Source organism: Ischnura elegans, chromosome 8 (assembly GCF_921293095.1).
Source record: "Ischnura elegans chromosome 8, ioIscEleg1.1, whole genome shotgun sequence".
Classification (NCBI taxonomy): domain Eukaryota; kingdom Metazoa; phylum Arthropoda; class Insecta; order Odonata; family Coenagrionidae; genus Ischnura; species Ischnura elegans.
Genome location: NC_060253.1, coordinates 46809230 through 46825788, shown reverse-complemented (window position 1 = coordinate 46825788; position 16559 = coordinate 46809230). Strand labels below are relative to the sequence as shown.

At 39.6% G+C, this 16559-nt stretch overlaps 1 protein-coding gene across 2 annotated transcripts in view; it reads left to right on the top strand.

The window, feature by feature from the left end:
- The window catches only part of LOC124163935 (zinc finger protein 543), a 44720-nt gene that overhangs the window by 6158 nt on the left and 22003 nt on the right, over positions 1 to 16559 (top strand). For both annotated transcript variants that reach the window (XM_046541050.1, XM_046541051.1), the window contains exons 5-9: positions 1885 to 2060; positions 3697 to 4069; positions 10498 to 10598; positions 10679 to 10847; positions 14443 to 14561. In XM_046541050.1, the coding sequence (XP_046397006.1) occupies positions 1885 to 2060; positions 3697 to 4069; positions 10498 to 10598; positions 10679 to 10847; positions 14443 to 14561 (938 nt within the window). The remainder of the gene's footprint in view (positions 1 to 1884; positions 2061 to 3696; positions 4070 to 10497; positions 10599 to 10678; positions 10848 to 14442; positions 14562 to 16559) is intronic.

The following is a 16559-nucleotide window of genomic DNA, read 5'->3' as shown; positions in this document are numbered from 1 at the left end:
ACGCACTTCTCCGCCGGATTTTCTTCTTCAATTGTTTTCAGTCCATCTTTAGAAGTTCTCAAGAGATAAGCAGATGAATTCGAATTGCTAGCAGGAAGAAACCAAATATCTTGAGAAAATATCCCTTCGACTGTGACAATGGTGATTTGTAGCACTACTCATAAATTGTAACATGATATATGTTTTCGAAAAAAAATACCGCATCAACTTCTGAGAAGCTCAGCTGCGAGGATATCAAGTTTCGCCAAAATGCTAAGTCTCTGTCGTAGTTCTTTGTCTTTCCGACATTTATTTTCTTGCGTAAAATGCTTAAATAAAGTCAATAATACTTCGTGTTTGGTCTTATTATTTTTAAATTACGTGCACGTTACTAATATTTCAATCCAATAAAGGTGTAATATCAATTGCCGAAAGTCATTTTTAGACTCCTTTTGTGCTAATAGACTGACAGCGGTTGACCTCCAGAAATGGGGAACTTCAAAGCAGGTAGGCAGAAAAAGGTCATTGGGGGAGAAAGAAGGAAGGGTGAAACATGATTCTATTATTCTCCTGTAACTTGATATTTTCTTTTGAAGCTTTTGATTTATGGTCTGGGGTCTTTTTTTTATTTCGGAGAGGAGGAAAGCGTCAGAGGAGGGGCTGATGGATGGAGGGGGTAGCAGATTTTGGGAATTGTGCTACGTATTTATGGTTCTCTACTATCCCACGGCACTATGGTTCTCCTGGTGGGGGAAACCGGGGATTTTCGGATTTTTTCACCCTATCAAATTTGGTTCCCCACATCGAACTCTTTTCACCGCTCTAATCCGCGAATTTGATGTATTTCGTCAACTTGCCTAAAACGGCGCTGCATGCACTAAGAGACTAGAGTTCACTACATTTTTCCGAGTCAACGACCAACGACGTGCGTGCGACAGTGTATGATGCGAAATTCAAAGTATTCGAGACGGTACCTTTAGCATAACTATTCGAGACCTTGAATATCGAATACTTTCTAGTATTCGTGGTATTCGAGTATTCGTGGATACTTCGCACATATCTAATATTGATCTTTGTGCATTATTTTTGAGGAGGATATATTGTGGCCTAGCACCGTAAGTTCCCTGTCCTACTGTATCACCATCAATGTTACAAGCTCATAGTGTCCACTAACCTGGGAAAACTCAGGGAATGCCATGGAGAAATTGGTATTTGATGAATGTTACATCCATACAATCATTTTCCACAATGAACCCAAAGATAATAAAAAAAAACAAAATAATGCTTTTTAAATTTTTTAACTTTTTGTTTTTATAAATTATATCAGCATATGTTTTTAATTTATTGGAGATAATTCAATGTGTATATTTTTTAAATAATAGACTGCATTATTTCCAAATATGTTTTGGATAATGTGATAATTCCTGTGCTGTTTCCTCATGTGTCAGCTGGCATCTTTTAAAATATCTAGGTTTATCAAACCATGTCTGATTTGGTTAACGTCCACATGCTGATAAGTTTCTATGCTTAATCTCAATATGCTACACACAGCATTAATATGAATTGACTACTAATCCTGTGTTCCATAATTCTACTTAAATAATTTAGCCAAAAATTCTTATATTTGTGACGGTATTACGTCCTGGAAAGCAAAGAAATATCACTGGAAAACTTGGGAATCTCAAGGAAGTTTTAAATAGCTTATCAGTGATCTCCCTGAAGATAGTTCATAATGCCTGCAAAAAAATTATAAAAATGAAAGATGGCTTTTCCATTCTATCTGGAAAACTTAGACTTAGTCACCGTGGGTTGATCAATGGATGCTTGCAGTTCAAATCTTTGTAATGAATTCCCTGCTACTTAGAAAATTTATAATCAATCACGTCCAAAACTCTGCTTTCCCAGGTGGGTATGAGAACATCATTTGGGTGAAATGTGAGGGGAACAAAAATTCGCGCGGTGGTAGTGCGAAGAAAGCCACCAAGGATGCTGTGGACAGCTCTGTGGATGATGGCCCTGACCTGACATACCCAGGCGACCTCAAGTGTGACTCCTGCCAGAGGACATTCAGCAATTCCTCAGTAAGCACGCGGGGGAGAGAACTGTGACATTTTTATTCATCTTATTTCTCCCGATCTATGCATTTTATGATGAAGTGATGGTCTAGTACTAGTGTGAAATATAGGGATATATTTATGAAATCGGTAATAATGCTTATGAGTGTTAACATTGTAGCATTTATACTAGGGATGGACAGATCCAGGATTTTTTTCGCATCCGGATTGGATCCTTGATTTTCGTAGCTGGATGTTCAGATATTTTCAGATCCAAATGTATTTTCAAATTCCTGCTATAAAACGAAGTAATTATTCAAGTTTGTTCTGGGTAAATACAATCAAAGGAATGCTTTTTAGATTTATATACACATTTTAATATTTTTACTGATATAAAATCATTTTTATAAGCTTTCAAATTATTTAAAAAAAATGATAAAATCTTTTCACACTCAGGATCTAAACTGTTGTCGTTGTATTTTGAAATTAAAATAGGTTTCAATCTTAAGTTTCACCTGAATTTTGTCACTTTCTCATCGCATATTGATTTGTGTTTGCTTCCCGCAAATGCTTCACTTGCAGAGAGGTGAATTTTGCATTTCCTCGTGATAGTTTCACATCACAGTGCACGCACATGGCTCTCTTTATGTCAATAAAAAGGTTGCTACACAATGAAAGATATTTTTATCGGTATATCATTAAATTCATTTGTAACTGCACAATCTGTAACACAATTAGCGATGATTAGAGCAACGTTTACGTCACCTGCAACGAGTTGTGGGAACAGAACGAGACGACTGCTCAGCGAGAGGAAGGTGTGGGCAGCAGAAGCGCGTAAATGATAGGTGGAGGGGAAGGAGTGGGCTCCCTCCTCTTTCTAGCATTGAGGCTACGAATGAGGAAGTTAAAGACGAAAATGTCAGATATTGCTATTTCGTAATGTTGTTGCCTTTAAAGCGAAGCCGGGCAACCTATGTGATGTATACAGTTGGTGTTTCCAGGCTGTATATTCTTGTTTGACTGTACTGATGCCACGCCTGTTTCTTCATTCAACATTTGCATTTTGTTATGCTTCTGGATAAGTCTTTCTATATATATGGTGGACATTCATTCATTCAAGTGGAATGTCAACTTAATACTGAGAGGAAGTTTCACTCAGCACCAAACGGAATTCTTGTTTTTTTTTTACTTACATTTTGTGCATATTTTCAAATGGAATGACATAATTTGAGTTATTTCATTATTAAACATTAATTTATAAAAATGAAATCTGTGGAGAAATAAGGTTTTAGTATGGAGTGATCGCAGGCTTTCCTGGCATATAGAATTGTGGAAGGTTACTCGGGATTTCCACCAGGTCAGGTTCTCCAACTCCATCTCGGCCGACGTTTCGATGAACGAGTTGTCCATCGTCATCAGGGCATGATGATGATGGACAAATCGTTCATCGAAACGTCAGCCGAGATGGAGTTAGAGAATCTGACCTGGTGGAAATCCAGGGTAACCTTCCACAAGGTTTTAGTATGTATATTTTGCTCTTTTGGAATGCAGCCGTTAATTAGAATGGAACTCAATGGTTCGACTTTTGTACACATTTTCAGGAATGCATTGTTCAGGGACCACCTGTATTGCTCTCACATCAACTATCTCTCTTGTCCCTCAGGGCTTCAAGCGTCATCTTAAGTTCTGCCTGGATGCTGAGGGTCCACCGGTTATCATGAAGATGAAGAAGCCAAGCCCGCCGGTGAGCAAGAAGAAGGCATCCATAGAGGATGAGGGGGGGAAGGGGACGAGGCAGGGTAAGCTGGATGCATTTGGTTTTGTGGGGGCCAAGGGCAGGAGGAGAAGCAAGGGGGGCGAGGAGAGAAGGGAGGATCGGGAAGATGATGACCCTGACGATGAACTGGGGGAGGAAAGCAGTGAGGAGGGGGAAGGCACCCTGACACTAAGTGACCTGGAGCAAATGCACGAGGATGAGGAGGAAGAGGAGGGGGGGAAGGAACCTACGGAGAAATCGCTCCGTGAAAAGATGAAAGGTGAGCAGCACACTTGCAGCACACACCATCACAAGATGGTGGTGGTTGACGATGGTGGATGTGAGTGAAATAACCTTATATCAGGGTTCATAACAGTCAGGGAAATAAAAATCAAGACTGGAAGTCAGGGAAAACTTGAAAGAGTCGCAGAAAAAAACATTAAAATTTTGCTTGAACGCTGTGTTTTTTTTTTTGTGGTGGGTTTCAGTGGCAAATTGGGTGTAATGTTGCTGTTCTGGCTCATTAGCACAGGGTAACACCAACTTTGGAGCTACTTGACTTTATTTAATGGTACATATGCCTTGCTTCATATTTCTATAAAATTCTAGGTAAGACTGGGTTGCCATTGGAATGAAGTGAGGGAAGTGTTAGAAATTCTGACTCGAAATCAGGGAAAAGTAAGGGTGATAGAAAATAGAAAGTGATTATGAACCCTTAAAATACATGCTGGGATTTAATTCCAAGACAAAAAGACAGTTAATACATGTCGTAGTAGTATAGATTTTCCATACACATTATTTGAGAAAAATAATAGGATTGGGTAATTGGGAAAATGCTCTCTTTTGCTGGAGGAGGATGATCATGGCTTGGAGTTTGGCAATGGAGAGTGAAAGAAAGCCAAAGAAGCTGATGGAGAGGAGTTTGTTGCTATCCCATCAGTTGGGATTGGCTGGGAAAGCCCGCTTGCTGTGGCATTGAGCTATAGTCTGTGTCAGCCGCAAAGAGAGCCGGCACTACTGAAACCACTAGAAATCAGCGACATTAGCACTAGTTGTGATGAAATTGCATCTTTGGACAAGTTAGCTTTTCCGCTGAATTAGCAGCTTTTGATCTGTGGGACTCGCAATTTGTTCCCTTGCGACAAAGTTTGGTAAGAGACTATGGTCTTTTCTTGCTTGAAATTTAAGTGCACTCTTCTTTCTCAACCCAAGTCAACCTGAAGGTTTCATTTTGCCATGTTTTATGTTATCCTTTATGCCCCCTGATGATATCTTCATCATGGTGGAATGAAGTCTACGGTGGTAATTAATTAATGTTTGCAGAATTTAAAATGGGTGTCCATTGGTGAAAGGGAAATTTTATGCTGCTGAACCGTGGTTCCAACTTTGGAAATAGTACAGTGGGAAAATCGGGTAACAGTTATTCAAGGGGCATCCTTCTCTGGCATGAGTGCAATGGTGTTTAAAGCCGACTGCTATGGTATTTGATACTTACAAGTAAAATGTGATGCAATTTTTATGTGGTAGAGTATTTCCACAATTTCATTCATTTCAAATCATACTCCAATTGTATAGATATTTTTCGCTCTTATCTTTTTGGCCTGTGCATATGCATTTGACCTTTCCCTTGGGCTACAACCTTGTCGCGGTGGAAAGGCTTGCGCGTTCCTATGACCCTAAGAGCTGCACTGGCGGGATTAATTCTAAATTATTCCCGGTAGGGCCACCCATGCCAAATAGGTCGAAGGGTAGGAGCCAGACGAAAGGTAGTCCACGTGATGGTGTCACGTGAAAAACACTGTTGGAATGGAAGTGGGAAACCCTACCAACTATCTCTTCCCTGTAAACATGGAGTACAACCAAATGAGCCTCGGAATCTCATCGCCCGGGACCCGTCCGCAAAGGGCGGGTGTCGGGCACGGCAGCGAGGTCGGCAAGGTCCTCGGGGTCACCAACATGCGAAATCCTTGCAGAGACTTATCATCATCATCATCAGCTGAAGCAGCAATGAAGAAGGAAGAAAAGAAGACCAAGAAGATGGAAAAGAAGAAGTCGGCTATTAATGTAGGGACGTGGAATGTGAGGACTATGATGAGGGCGGGGAAGTTAGAAAATATCAAAAGGGAAATGGATAAAGGGAGGATAGATATCTTAGGATTATGCGAGGTGAGGTGGAGGGATGGCGGGGACTATTGGAGTGATGAGTATAGGGTTATATATAGTGGAGGGGAAGAGAGTCAGCGAGGGGTAGCTTTAATATTAAACGGGAAGATGGGTAAGCGTGTGGTAGGTATAGACCAGGTAAGCGATAGGATTCTGGTGGTAGAAATTGAGGCGCGGCCCACCAACCTTGTGGTGGTCCAAGTTTACATGCCCACTAGCAATCATAGGGAAGAAGAAGTAGATGAGGTGTATGAACAGCTCGAGGAAATAATTAGAGACACACCGGGTAAGAAAAATCTGGTAGTGATGGGGGACTGGAATGCCTCAGTGGGGGAAGGGAGGGATGGGCACGAAATAGGAGATTTTGGTCTAGGAATGCGAAACGACAGGGGAGAGAAAGCAGCAGAGTTTAGTAGGAGAAACAAATTATTCATCACAAACACGTGGTTCAATCATCATAAAGGGCGAAGGTACACGTGGAAAAGTCCAGGGGATGTGGGGAGATATCAAATAGACTACATTATGGTAAGACAGAGGTTTAGGAATAGTGTGAAAAACTCGCGCAGCTTCCCCGCAGCGGATGCGGATTCGGACCACAATCTAGTGCTCATGAAATGCAACGTAAGATTCAAAAGACTTATGAAAGTTAGGAAGGCGAAGAAATGGAACGTAGAAGCCCTGAAGGGGAGTATGAGGAGAGAATATCAGGAACTAGTGGACATTAGTATAAGGGAGATTGAAGGTACTAAGACTGTTGAGGAAAGATGGGATAATATTAAAACGGGAATAGTCAAAGCGGCGGAGAAGTCAATTGGTTACGTTGACAGTAGAAGGATAAAGAAGCCGTGGATAACGGAGAACATGATAAGGGAAATGGAGGAGAGGAGGAAGTGGAAGAACGTAGACACAGAACAGGGAAAAAGAATGTATAGGGAACTGAATAATCGATTACGACGTGAAACTAAGAGGGCAAGGGAGGCTTGGTGGAAAAGACAGTGTGAAGAAATGGAAAAGTTCCAGAAGGATGGAGAAATAGGCGTGTTGTACGCCAAAGTTAAGTCGCTATCGGGTGGCAAAAGAGGACAAGCCATGTCTAAAATTAAGGCGAAAGATGGGAGGATGCTAACCGAGCGAGAAGAGGTACAGAGTAGATGGAAGGAATACGTGGAGGACCTGTATGACGGAATGAACAGACCAGAGAGATTGACTCTAGAGGAGGAAAGTGCAGTGGAGGAGGATAATCTTGGGCCGGGGATATTAGATTCGGAAATAGAGAGAGCACTTCGTGATATGAAGGCTAGGAAAGCAGTAGGCGTGGACAATATCCCGTGTGAGCTTCTGAAGAATCTAGGGAAGGAATGTAAGAAAAGGTTTTTCGAACTAGTGCGCAGGATCTATGAGGAGGGATGCTGGCCGGAAGATTTCGTGAAGACGGTTTTAATTCCGCTACCGAAAAAGAAGAAAGCTGTGGAATGCGGAGATTATAGGACTATCAGCTTAATATCGCACGCGGCGAAAGTGGTGCTGAGGATATTGAACAGACGAATGGAGGCGAGGGCAAACGAGTATTTGGGCAAAGATCAATTTGGTTTCAGAAAGGGGAAATCAACTCGTGATGCAATAGCAATAATGAGGTCCCTCATGGAGAGGAACCTAGAATACGACCAGGACGTATATGCGTGTTTCGTGGATTTTGAAAAAGCGTTTGATAGGGTGAACTGGGTAAAGTTAATGGATATTCTCAAGAGAATAGGTGTAGATTGGAGGGATAGACGACTGATTCGTAATCTTTTTATGGCCCAGACTGCGCTAGTGAGGGTAGCGGACGGAGAATCTGGGTCGGCAAGCATTGGCCGAGGTGTGAGGCAAGGCTGTCCTCTATCGCCGCTGCTCTTTAACGTGTACGCTGAAGAGATGGTAAGGGAAGCGTGGGATGAGTTAGAAGCTGGGATAAAAGTGGGAGGAATGATGTTCAAATCAGTGAGATTCGCGGATGATCAGGCGCTGATTAGCCAGTCAGCAAGGGGGCTTCAGGCTCTAGTGGATGCGTTATACGAGCGTTGCGAGGAATATGGGATGAGGATTAATCACAAGAAAACTAAAGTAATGCGGTTTTGTAAAGCATCACGAGCGAGGAATGTGAGACTTAAGATGAAGGTGGGTGGTGAAAAACTTGAGCAGGTTGAGCAATTCAAATATTTAGGCAGTATGTTAGAGGAAAATGGATACAGTAGTAAGGACATCAGGAAGAGAATTGCATTAGCGAAGGAGGCGTTCATGAACAGGAAGGAGCTTCTAAGAGGATCGTTATGTAAGAGTTTAAAGAAAAGGTTAGTGAAGAGTTCGATCTGGAGTGTAGCTCTCTACGGTGCGGAAACGTGGACACTGAGGAAAGAAGACGAGAGAAGATTGGAGGCATTCGAGATGTGGGTATGGAGAAGAATGGAGAGGGTGAAATGGACGGAGAGGAAAAGGAACGACGAAGTGCTGGATATGGTTGGCGAGGAGAGGCAGCTTTTAGATGAGATACGGAGGAGACAGAAAGTATGGATGGAGTTAGTGCTTAGTGGTGAGGGGATGTTGAAAATGGTGCTAGAGGCTAGAATGTTAGGGAAACGAGGGAGGGGAAGGAGAAGAATAGGATTTTTAGATAGATTGAAAGAGAGTAGGCCTTACTGTGAGTTAAAGAAGGCAGTGCTGGAAGGAAAGGGAGGCTCCCAGATCACTTCTTGCGTACTCCATGGAAACCTACCTTAATCGGTAGAATACTATAATAAATAATAACAATAATAATAATAATTTTATTTCTGCTTGGTTACAGTGTAACATAGAAAACGTCATAGTGGACAAACAACACATGAGATAAAAAACATAAAGGACAGATGACAGTGGTACATATTTTAGCTTATTTTAGCATATTTTTTTTTTTACACAAGTCGTAGAACTCATCTAGTGAATAAATTGAATTTTGATATATAAGCGTTTTTAATTTGTGCTTGAATGAGTTGCTATTTTGGATTGCTTTGATATCTGGTGGTAGTAAGTTAAAAAGTTTGGCCCCTTTATGATATGGTCCTTCACTAGCAAGTTTAGATGACCTCGGTTCAATATGTATATCATGTTTTTGTCGTGTGTTTATTTGGTGTATTTGACAGTTTAGATCAAATGAGTTCAGGTTTTTTTTACATACATTATTAAATTAAATACATACAAGGCAGTAAGAGGCATAATTTTTAAGGATTGAAAATGTGCTCTGCATGACTCCCTATAGGGTAGATTGAGAATAGCCCTGATAGCCTGTTTTTGTATTTTAAAAATTTTATGAGATTGATGTGAGCCACCCCAGAAAATAATTCCATATGACAGATGTGACTGAAAATTTGCATAATAGAGGCATTTTCTAATATCGATACTGGTACTTGTTTTTAGATATCTTAATTGAAAAAGAGTTTTATTTAGCTTAGAGGTAAGGGTTTCTATATGCATAGACCATTTCATTGTTGATTCAATATTTACTCCAAGAAAATTGAGGTTTTCAACAAATTTTAAATCATTTCCACATAATTTTACTGGAGGTGTTAGATCTCTGCCAAAATTAACACAGACTGTTTTTTGAACGTTTATGGCCATCATGTTATTTTGACACCAGTCTTCTAAACATTTCATTGTGGAACAAACTTTCTTTAGTAGATCAGATTTTTTATTGGACTCGATGAGAACATTTGTATCATCTGCAAATATTATAGTTTTTGCTTCTGGGACACTCTCAGGTAGGTCATTAATATACAAGAGGAACAACAGAGGCCCAAGAATGGAACCTTGCGGAACACCCATTTCAATAGCCCTTTCATCTGACTTGAATTCAGATCTGTAATTTGTGGAATTGTCAAGATGGGGGATTACAACCACTTGGGACCTTCCTTTGAGATAAGAATGGAACCATTTATTTGTATTACCTGTAATTCCATATTTAATTAGTTTTTGCAATAATAGATTATGATTTACTACATCAAATGCTTTAGAGAGGTCTAAGAAGACACCCAAGGATGATTTACCAGTGTCCATTGCACTTAAAACATTGGTAATAAGTTCATGAAGAGCTGTGGAAGTAGATTTGTTTTTTCTGAAACCATGTTGTTGTTTAGTGAGAACTGAATTTTTTTCCAAGAAATTTACAACACGTTTTTGCATTACTTTTTCAAAAACTTTTGAGAAGCCTGATAGCAAGCTTATAGGCCTGAAATTTGTTATATCCTTTGAATTTCCTTTTTTTTGCAATGGAATTACCTTGCTTACCTTCAATCTTTTGGGAAAGCTACCCTCACTTAAGGAAAGATTAATGAGATAGACGAGGATTTTGCATATATAAGGAATGGAGAATTTAATTATTCTGTCTGGTACACCATCAATTCCTGCAGAGTTCTTATTTTCCATGGATTGACCTAATAAATATGCATTGAATAAATAAAATATGCATTTGAATGCATGTGATTTTTTAGGATGGGGTTAAGAGATAATGGTCATTCATCGGCTTCTTCTTTGCAGATGTGATGCTGGTCAAGGTGAATGAGCTGATTGATGAGACATCTGCCATGGCCCCTGGCAAGTGCCACTGCTGTGGGGAGGACCTGGAAACAGCACACTCGGTGTGTACTCATAAACTGTGAACAATTAATAATTGGAAAGAAATGTGTACCATCTAGTGATTGCCCTTTGTTCTTTTCAGGGGGGTGAGTTTGAGTGTGGGGAATGTGGTAAGCACTTCAAGTTGCGTGCCAGCCTGGAGCGCCACCGCCGCGTCATCCACCTGCAGGGCGAGACACATGCATGCCCCGAGTGTGATGCACGCTGCCCTGACAAGGGTTCCCTTGCCAGGCACATGTACACACACACGGGTGAGTCCATCGCTTCCTCTAATTTTCTATATATCTTTGGTTTATATAATTTTGGTTTGATATCAAGTGATAGTGGGTTGGCTGGCTGAACAAAGAGGGGAGTATCTTGAAAATCTTCAGTTTCAGGGAGTGTTGAGTTTCTGTAAAAATCAGAGTAATATACATTGGCAGAAAGTGGCATAGGAAATGCAGTGGAACCACAGTTGTACGATGCTTTAGATCTAAAGAAAAATATGCTGTACAAGTTAGAGCATCAAACAATTGCAAATTTTGTTTATCAAAGCTTATTTACAATAATATCCAGGTAAACTCTAATGACAAGGAATGTTTTCTATTTTAAGATGTCAGGGATTTAGAAATAAAACTGTAGAGTAAAAGCATTCATTTATTAAAAAAGGACATTTTTGTATTCTTTCGCACAACCCATTTTTTAGTCTTGAACAGTACATACTAATAAATATTTTTTCTCGGAAACACATTAAATAAAGAAACCTAGTTTGTTAGCTTCTTTAGCGTAAATGCTACAAATGAAACTTATCTTGTGCTAATTAGTAATTCAATATAGTCTACCCTCAATCAGTAAATATAAAATATAGTTACATAAAATTATTGGATTTTATTGAACTATGCAATTGGAGCTAGGCTGCTTTAAATAATCCATGATTGATGGCTGTTGGCTCGAAGCAAGATTTAAGCCAGTTCACCCTAGGTCTGCTCACTGCTATGAGTTAGAAGGCAGTGGCCTACTCAATGGAATTAATAAAATTTATGTCAGCAAATTAGTGGTTCTGTACAATTAAAATTTATTTAATTGTGAACAGATTAGTGTGGTTAGGCTTTTTGCTTCATACAACAGGGAAATTCATACAACTAAAGGTCGTACAATTGAGAATGCCCTCCCTTGAAAATGTATGTATTTACTCAGGGTAAATTTACTTTCAGTACACAACAGAATACAACTGCAGGTTTTTTGACTTTTAGGTCCACTGAATTACAGTGGAACCCCAATCTATCGTTCCCGCATACATCGTTTTCCCGCATTCATCGTTCGCCGTTCCTAGTCCCAAATAAAGTTCCATAAAGACAATGTAATTTTTTCTGCATCCATCGTTCCCCGAAGTATCGTTTTCCCGCATTGATCATTTGAAGATCACAGTCCCGTTGCAGTAGTCCCGTGTTATAGTTTTATTTTTATTCGCCATCGGACCATGGTCCTTCCGAAGAAAGAAGTGAGAACTTTAAAAGATGGACTGAAAATAATTGAAGATAAAAGAATCCGTGCTAGAAGCTCGTGAATATTGCAGAGCGCCTTGGGTTGTCCGCTAGCACATGACGCAGGGGGTGGGGGTGGAGCAAGCTACCTGGTGAAAACAATAAGTGGGATGAAGCCGAGGATCAGGTGGGCGTGCCGCTGACTATTAACGCAACATTGTTAAGGGTTTACACATCCCCACAATCATATTAAAAATTTAATTGTTAGAAAGGAACATTTCAAATAATAAACTATTTTTGGCCTTTTTGATCCATCTCGCAACCAATCACTGCGTTGGCGAAAGCGGTTGTTTTAGGCATGACATGCACATTGCTCTCGTAAATACGTGTACTTGAAATGGCATTTGATGGATAAGAATTTTAAATCGGACAAAAATCCATAATAGCAGTGAAAATGCTGAGTGCAAGGCAAACATTTTTTAGAAAGGTGGCGTGTTCCTTTTGGATATTTGAAAGAGATAAGAGTTGAATCAACAAAATGATGTACATGTTTCGATAAAGTAATAATATTCCTATAATCAGCTAAAATCTTGTTTGAATCCATTGATGAATATCATAATTAGCAAAAATCCAGAGTTTCCTGGGACATAGGCAACCTGGTCAAACATTCCCGCATTCATCGTTTTCTTCATCCATCCCCTGAAAAACGATAGATCGAGGTTCCACTGCACATAATACTGTAGACTTGTATTATTACGAATTTTACGGTACAAAAATATCCTAGGTTTGTTATCAATAACTTTCTGTAATAACATTTCTTTTGCAAAATATTGTGAGAAAGAAAGCCTGCCTTACCTTTTTTCTTGTTTTTTTCACTCTTTAGTTTTTAAATATGTAATCATATTATGGAATAGCTTTGGGTGCATATTTATGATTTACGATTGAATTGTGCACAAAAACATGAAACCAAGAACACCAGTTCTTAATAGTCACAAAGAGTGTGTGGTGCAACTGGAAGGCCAGAATTTCCTGAAAGATAAATAAAGCAAAATTTAAGAAAAATATAATGTGTGGAACTATTGCAAAAATAATTGACATGATTTGGAATAAATGTAATATTAGTGGAGATTGACCATGGGATTTGTGGAGAATGTTTGCATGGAGTAAAATGGTATTTGAAAGAACGTCACATGACTCTACGGACAGCATGTTAACTTGTTGGTCTCCTTGAATTGTCCTCTTTAGCTGCAAATTGGTTATCAAATTGCAGGGTGTACACAAACCAGGAAAATAAGAAAAAAATGAAAGGCAGGGAAACATCTGGGATCTTCGAATCTTTTTCGAAATGTGGGAATTAATAAATCCCACATTACTTGCAGCATAGTGTGCCGTTGGTGCTCACCTCCTACATTCCTTCATTCTCCTTTCCTTGAATGACAAAGAGAAGTATGTCATGATATTAGTCCCCTCTATCACATTCTCTGATCAAATAAAGGGGAAATTGATGCCATGAGGAATTATTCCCTTGTGGGGCACTTCTGCACACATCCAACACCCCCGCTGTGAAGTAGGCAAACTTGAAGCAGTTATTTATTCCTATTAAGCCATCCTCTGATGCATTTCATCATTGGAAGAAGGTTTAATTGGTGTCATATCATAGATGAAATGCTCTTCAAATCATTGTACAGGTGGAAATTTCACCTAAAATAGCACCTTGTGGAAAATGCATTTTTTTATCAGGATAATTGATATTAATCAATATTTGAGGCTGAAGCACAATTTATAGACATTGTGCAATTGTGATAGACAAATCAGCTAACTTAAAATGTTTTGCCTGGTCACAAGCCCAAGCAAATTTTATTATTATTTCAGCTGAGTAAGTAACTTCTAGGGGCTTTCCACAAGGATGAAGGGGAGTGCCCTGTTTTTTTCTTTTCCAGTGTCCAAAATTCTCACAATAATTCTTCAATGCTTGAATTTCCTGTTTCAGCTTCTCAAGATCAGATCACATTGCTTCAGGAATGTTTCTACAGTCCAACAAGGCTCTAGGAGACAAATCATTCAATATTAGCATTTTAGATGTAGTCTATGTGGAATCGATACACCTTGTATCACAAAGGAATAGGAATCACAAAGACAAACTAGGCTCAGATGCCATCTTAAAATATGTTTTTTTTCTGTTTCATCTGTTGATACTGGTTAACTTTTTGAAAAAGTGGCTTCAGTGCTGAGGGCCTGGAGGTATTTCCAGACCACCTCATGCCTCTCCCTTTGGCAGATGTGCATCGTTTCTCTTTTCAATAGCCTTTGAATTCATTGTCATCATTTTCATTTGATATTGATGTAGTGTCTGACAAAAGTGTTCCTTCTCATCCATAAATAGGCCTGAAGCCATATTCTTGTGTGCGCTGCAAGAAGCAATTCAGCCGCAAGTATCACCTGGAGAGACACATTGTGCAGACGGGCTGTGATGGCAATCCTAAGCCAACATATCCTTGTCAGGTAAATTTTAACCATTTTTTGTTCAGTTCTCTGTGTGCATTCACGTCTCAGGATGTGTTTTGAATACACGTATCATGGTCTTTTAATACCTCTGTCATGTTTTTAAGTCCTCTCAGTTGGTATGATTGGTTTGGTCTTATGATGTGAATATTCTCTTATCCATGCTAATTGTTGCATGGGTTAGACTCAGTATTTTGGAGCCAACGAGTGCAATCCCCTTCATTTTCTTTAGTAAGTAAGCTAAGCAAATATTAAAAGGGGATTGTGCTCTTCGTTGGAAAATGGGATTATTTTGGATGCTGTGCACTTACTGGCAGTTATAAATCTGTGGCTAATCTTATTGACGAGACCCCTCGTCAAACCATAAATTGTTGCACTGCTTTGGATGTGATTGGAAAATAACTGCACAGGCTCCATTTTTTTTCTTTTAACATGGTGAAAAAGCTTTGAGGACAAAGAGTGTGCGAGTACAATGGAGAATCAGCTGGTGCTGGCAGTGGCCAGCAACCTCTATAAGGGAAAGCCCTGAGGTGCTTCCTCCTACATCCTGGCTCAATTCATATACAGTTCAGCTGGCCAGAGTTGCCCCATAATTTGTAGACTGAGATGGAAGTTTTCCAAAAGAAAAATGCCCAGGCTTCTGCAAAGATAGGGAACCCTACCCCAAGATAAAGAGTCAGGGTTCCCACTCAACCGTGAATGAGCCATGAATTCCGTCCACTGTGAAAAAACCTGGAAATAGCCATGAAATTCTTGTAAAACCTTAAAAACCTCTCAAACTTCATTGTAGATCTATGATTGAGGCTTCTAAAGAAAAATCGATATGTAGATCATATTTCAAGGCCAGTCACTCGCAGACACTGTCCACGCGTTTATCTGCACATGTATATTCGAAGTGCAAATATTGGTCCTTGTGCCATGACGACACTCGGACCTTAAGGCTGTGATTGGAAGACCGTTAACCAAAGTGATCATTAACCCTGGTGAGAAATCAGACACCACTTCCCTGTCACCCTCCATTTTCCCGCTCTCAACCTTTAGCCGGCCCTAAATTTAACTAACAATAGGCGACATAACTTTCATTGCTGCGTTTGCATTACTGGCGTTTATCACGTTTGCTATATTTTTAGTTAACGTGCGGCCAGTGATTGTTACGTGATCAATATTTCTGCCTAAAATAGTTTATTTACAAGCCGTGAAATTGAAGACATTTAGACAGTGAAAACCTGGAAAAAAATGTGTCGTAGAAAATAATTTAGTTAGAGTGGGAACCCTGAGAGTATTTCCAGGTGTTGCTTATGATTTATTTCCCTGTGACAACATTGCGTGGAGAGGCAAGGGTGTGAGTTGACTGTGGGGGACAGTTATTGGCTGAGTGACGAGAGCAGTGACCTGAGTTGTCCACCCCTCTGTTACCACTTTTTGGGCCACTTTTGGTGGCTCGACTTTAGTCCTACTATCTTTAACAAAGCATCCTGCATAAATAGGCCCATTGGTGTTACATATGCATTGGAAGCCACAGGCATTTGAGTGTAATAATAATAATAATAATAATAATCTTTATTGGTCAATAGTATTCATTAGATACACAGACCTCGTCACAGATGAAATTCAATTGCACATACATATAGAATGTACAAGAAAAGATAGTCGCGGTTCATAGGCAGTGTACAATTAATAAAAATAATAAAAATAAATGAAATATAATAGAAAGTATATGAATATATTAGAATACAATATCACATGTGGTAAGAGTAAAATATTCACTGACAGAATACAATGGCTGTGAGGCTAGCCATGAGTGAATCACACTCTTGAATTTGGTCAAGCTAGCCATTCTGGCTGAGATAGGGAGATGGTTAAATAGCTTGATACCTAAATTATGTATGGAGAATTGGGTTTTGGTTAATCTGCACTGATTTATTGATAAGGAATTCTTATTTCTTAGGCTATGGTTATGAGTTGTACTTCTTATAGGGAAAAGATCAAGGTTTTCTT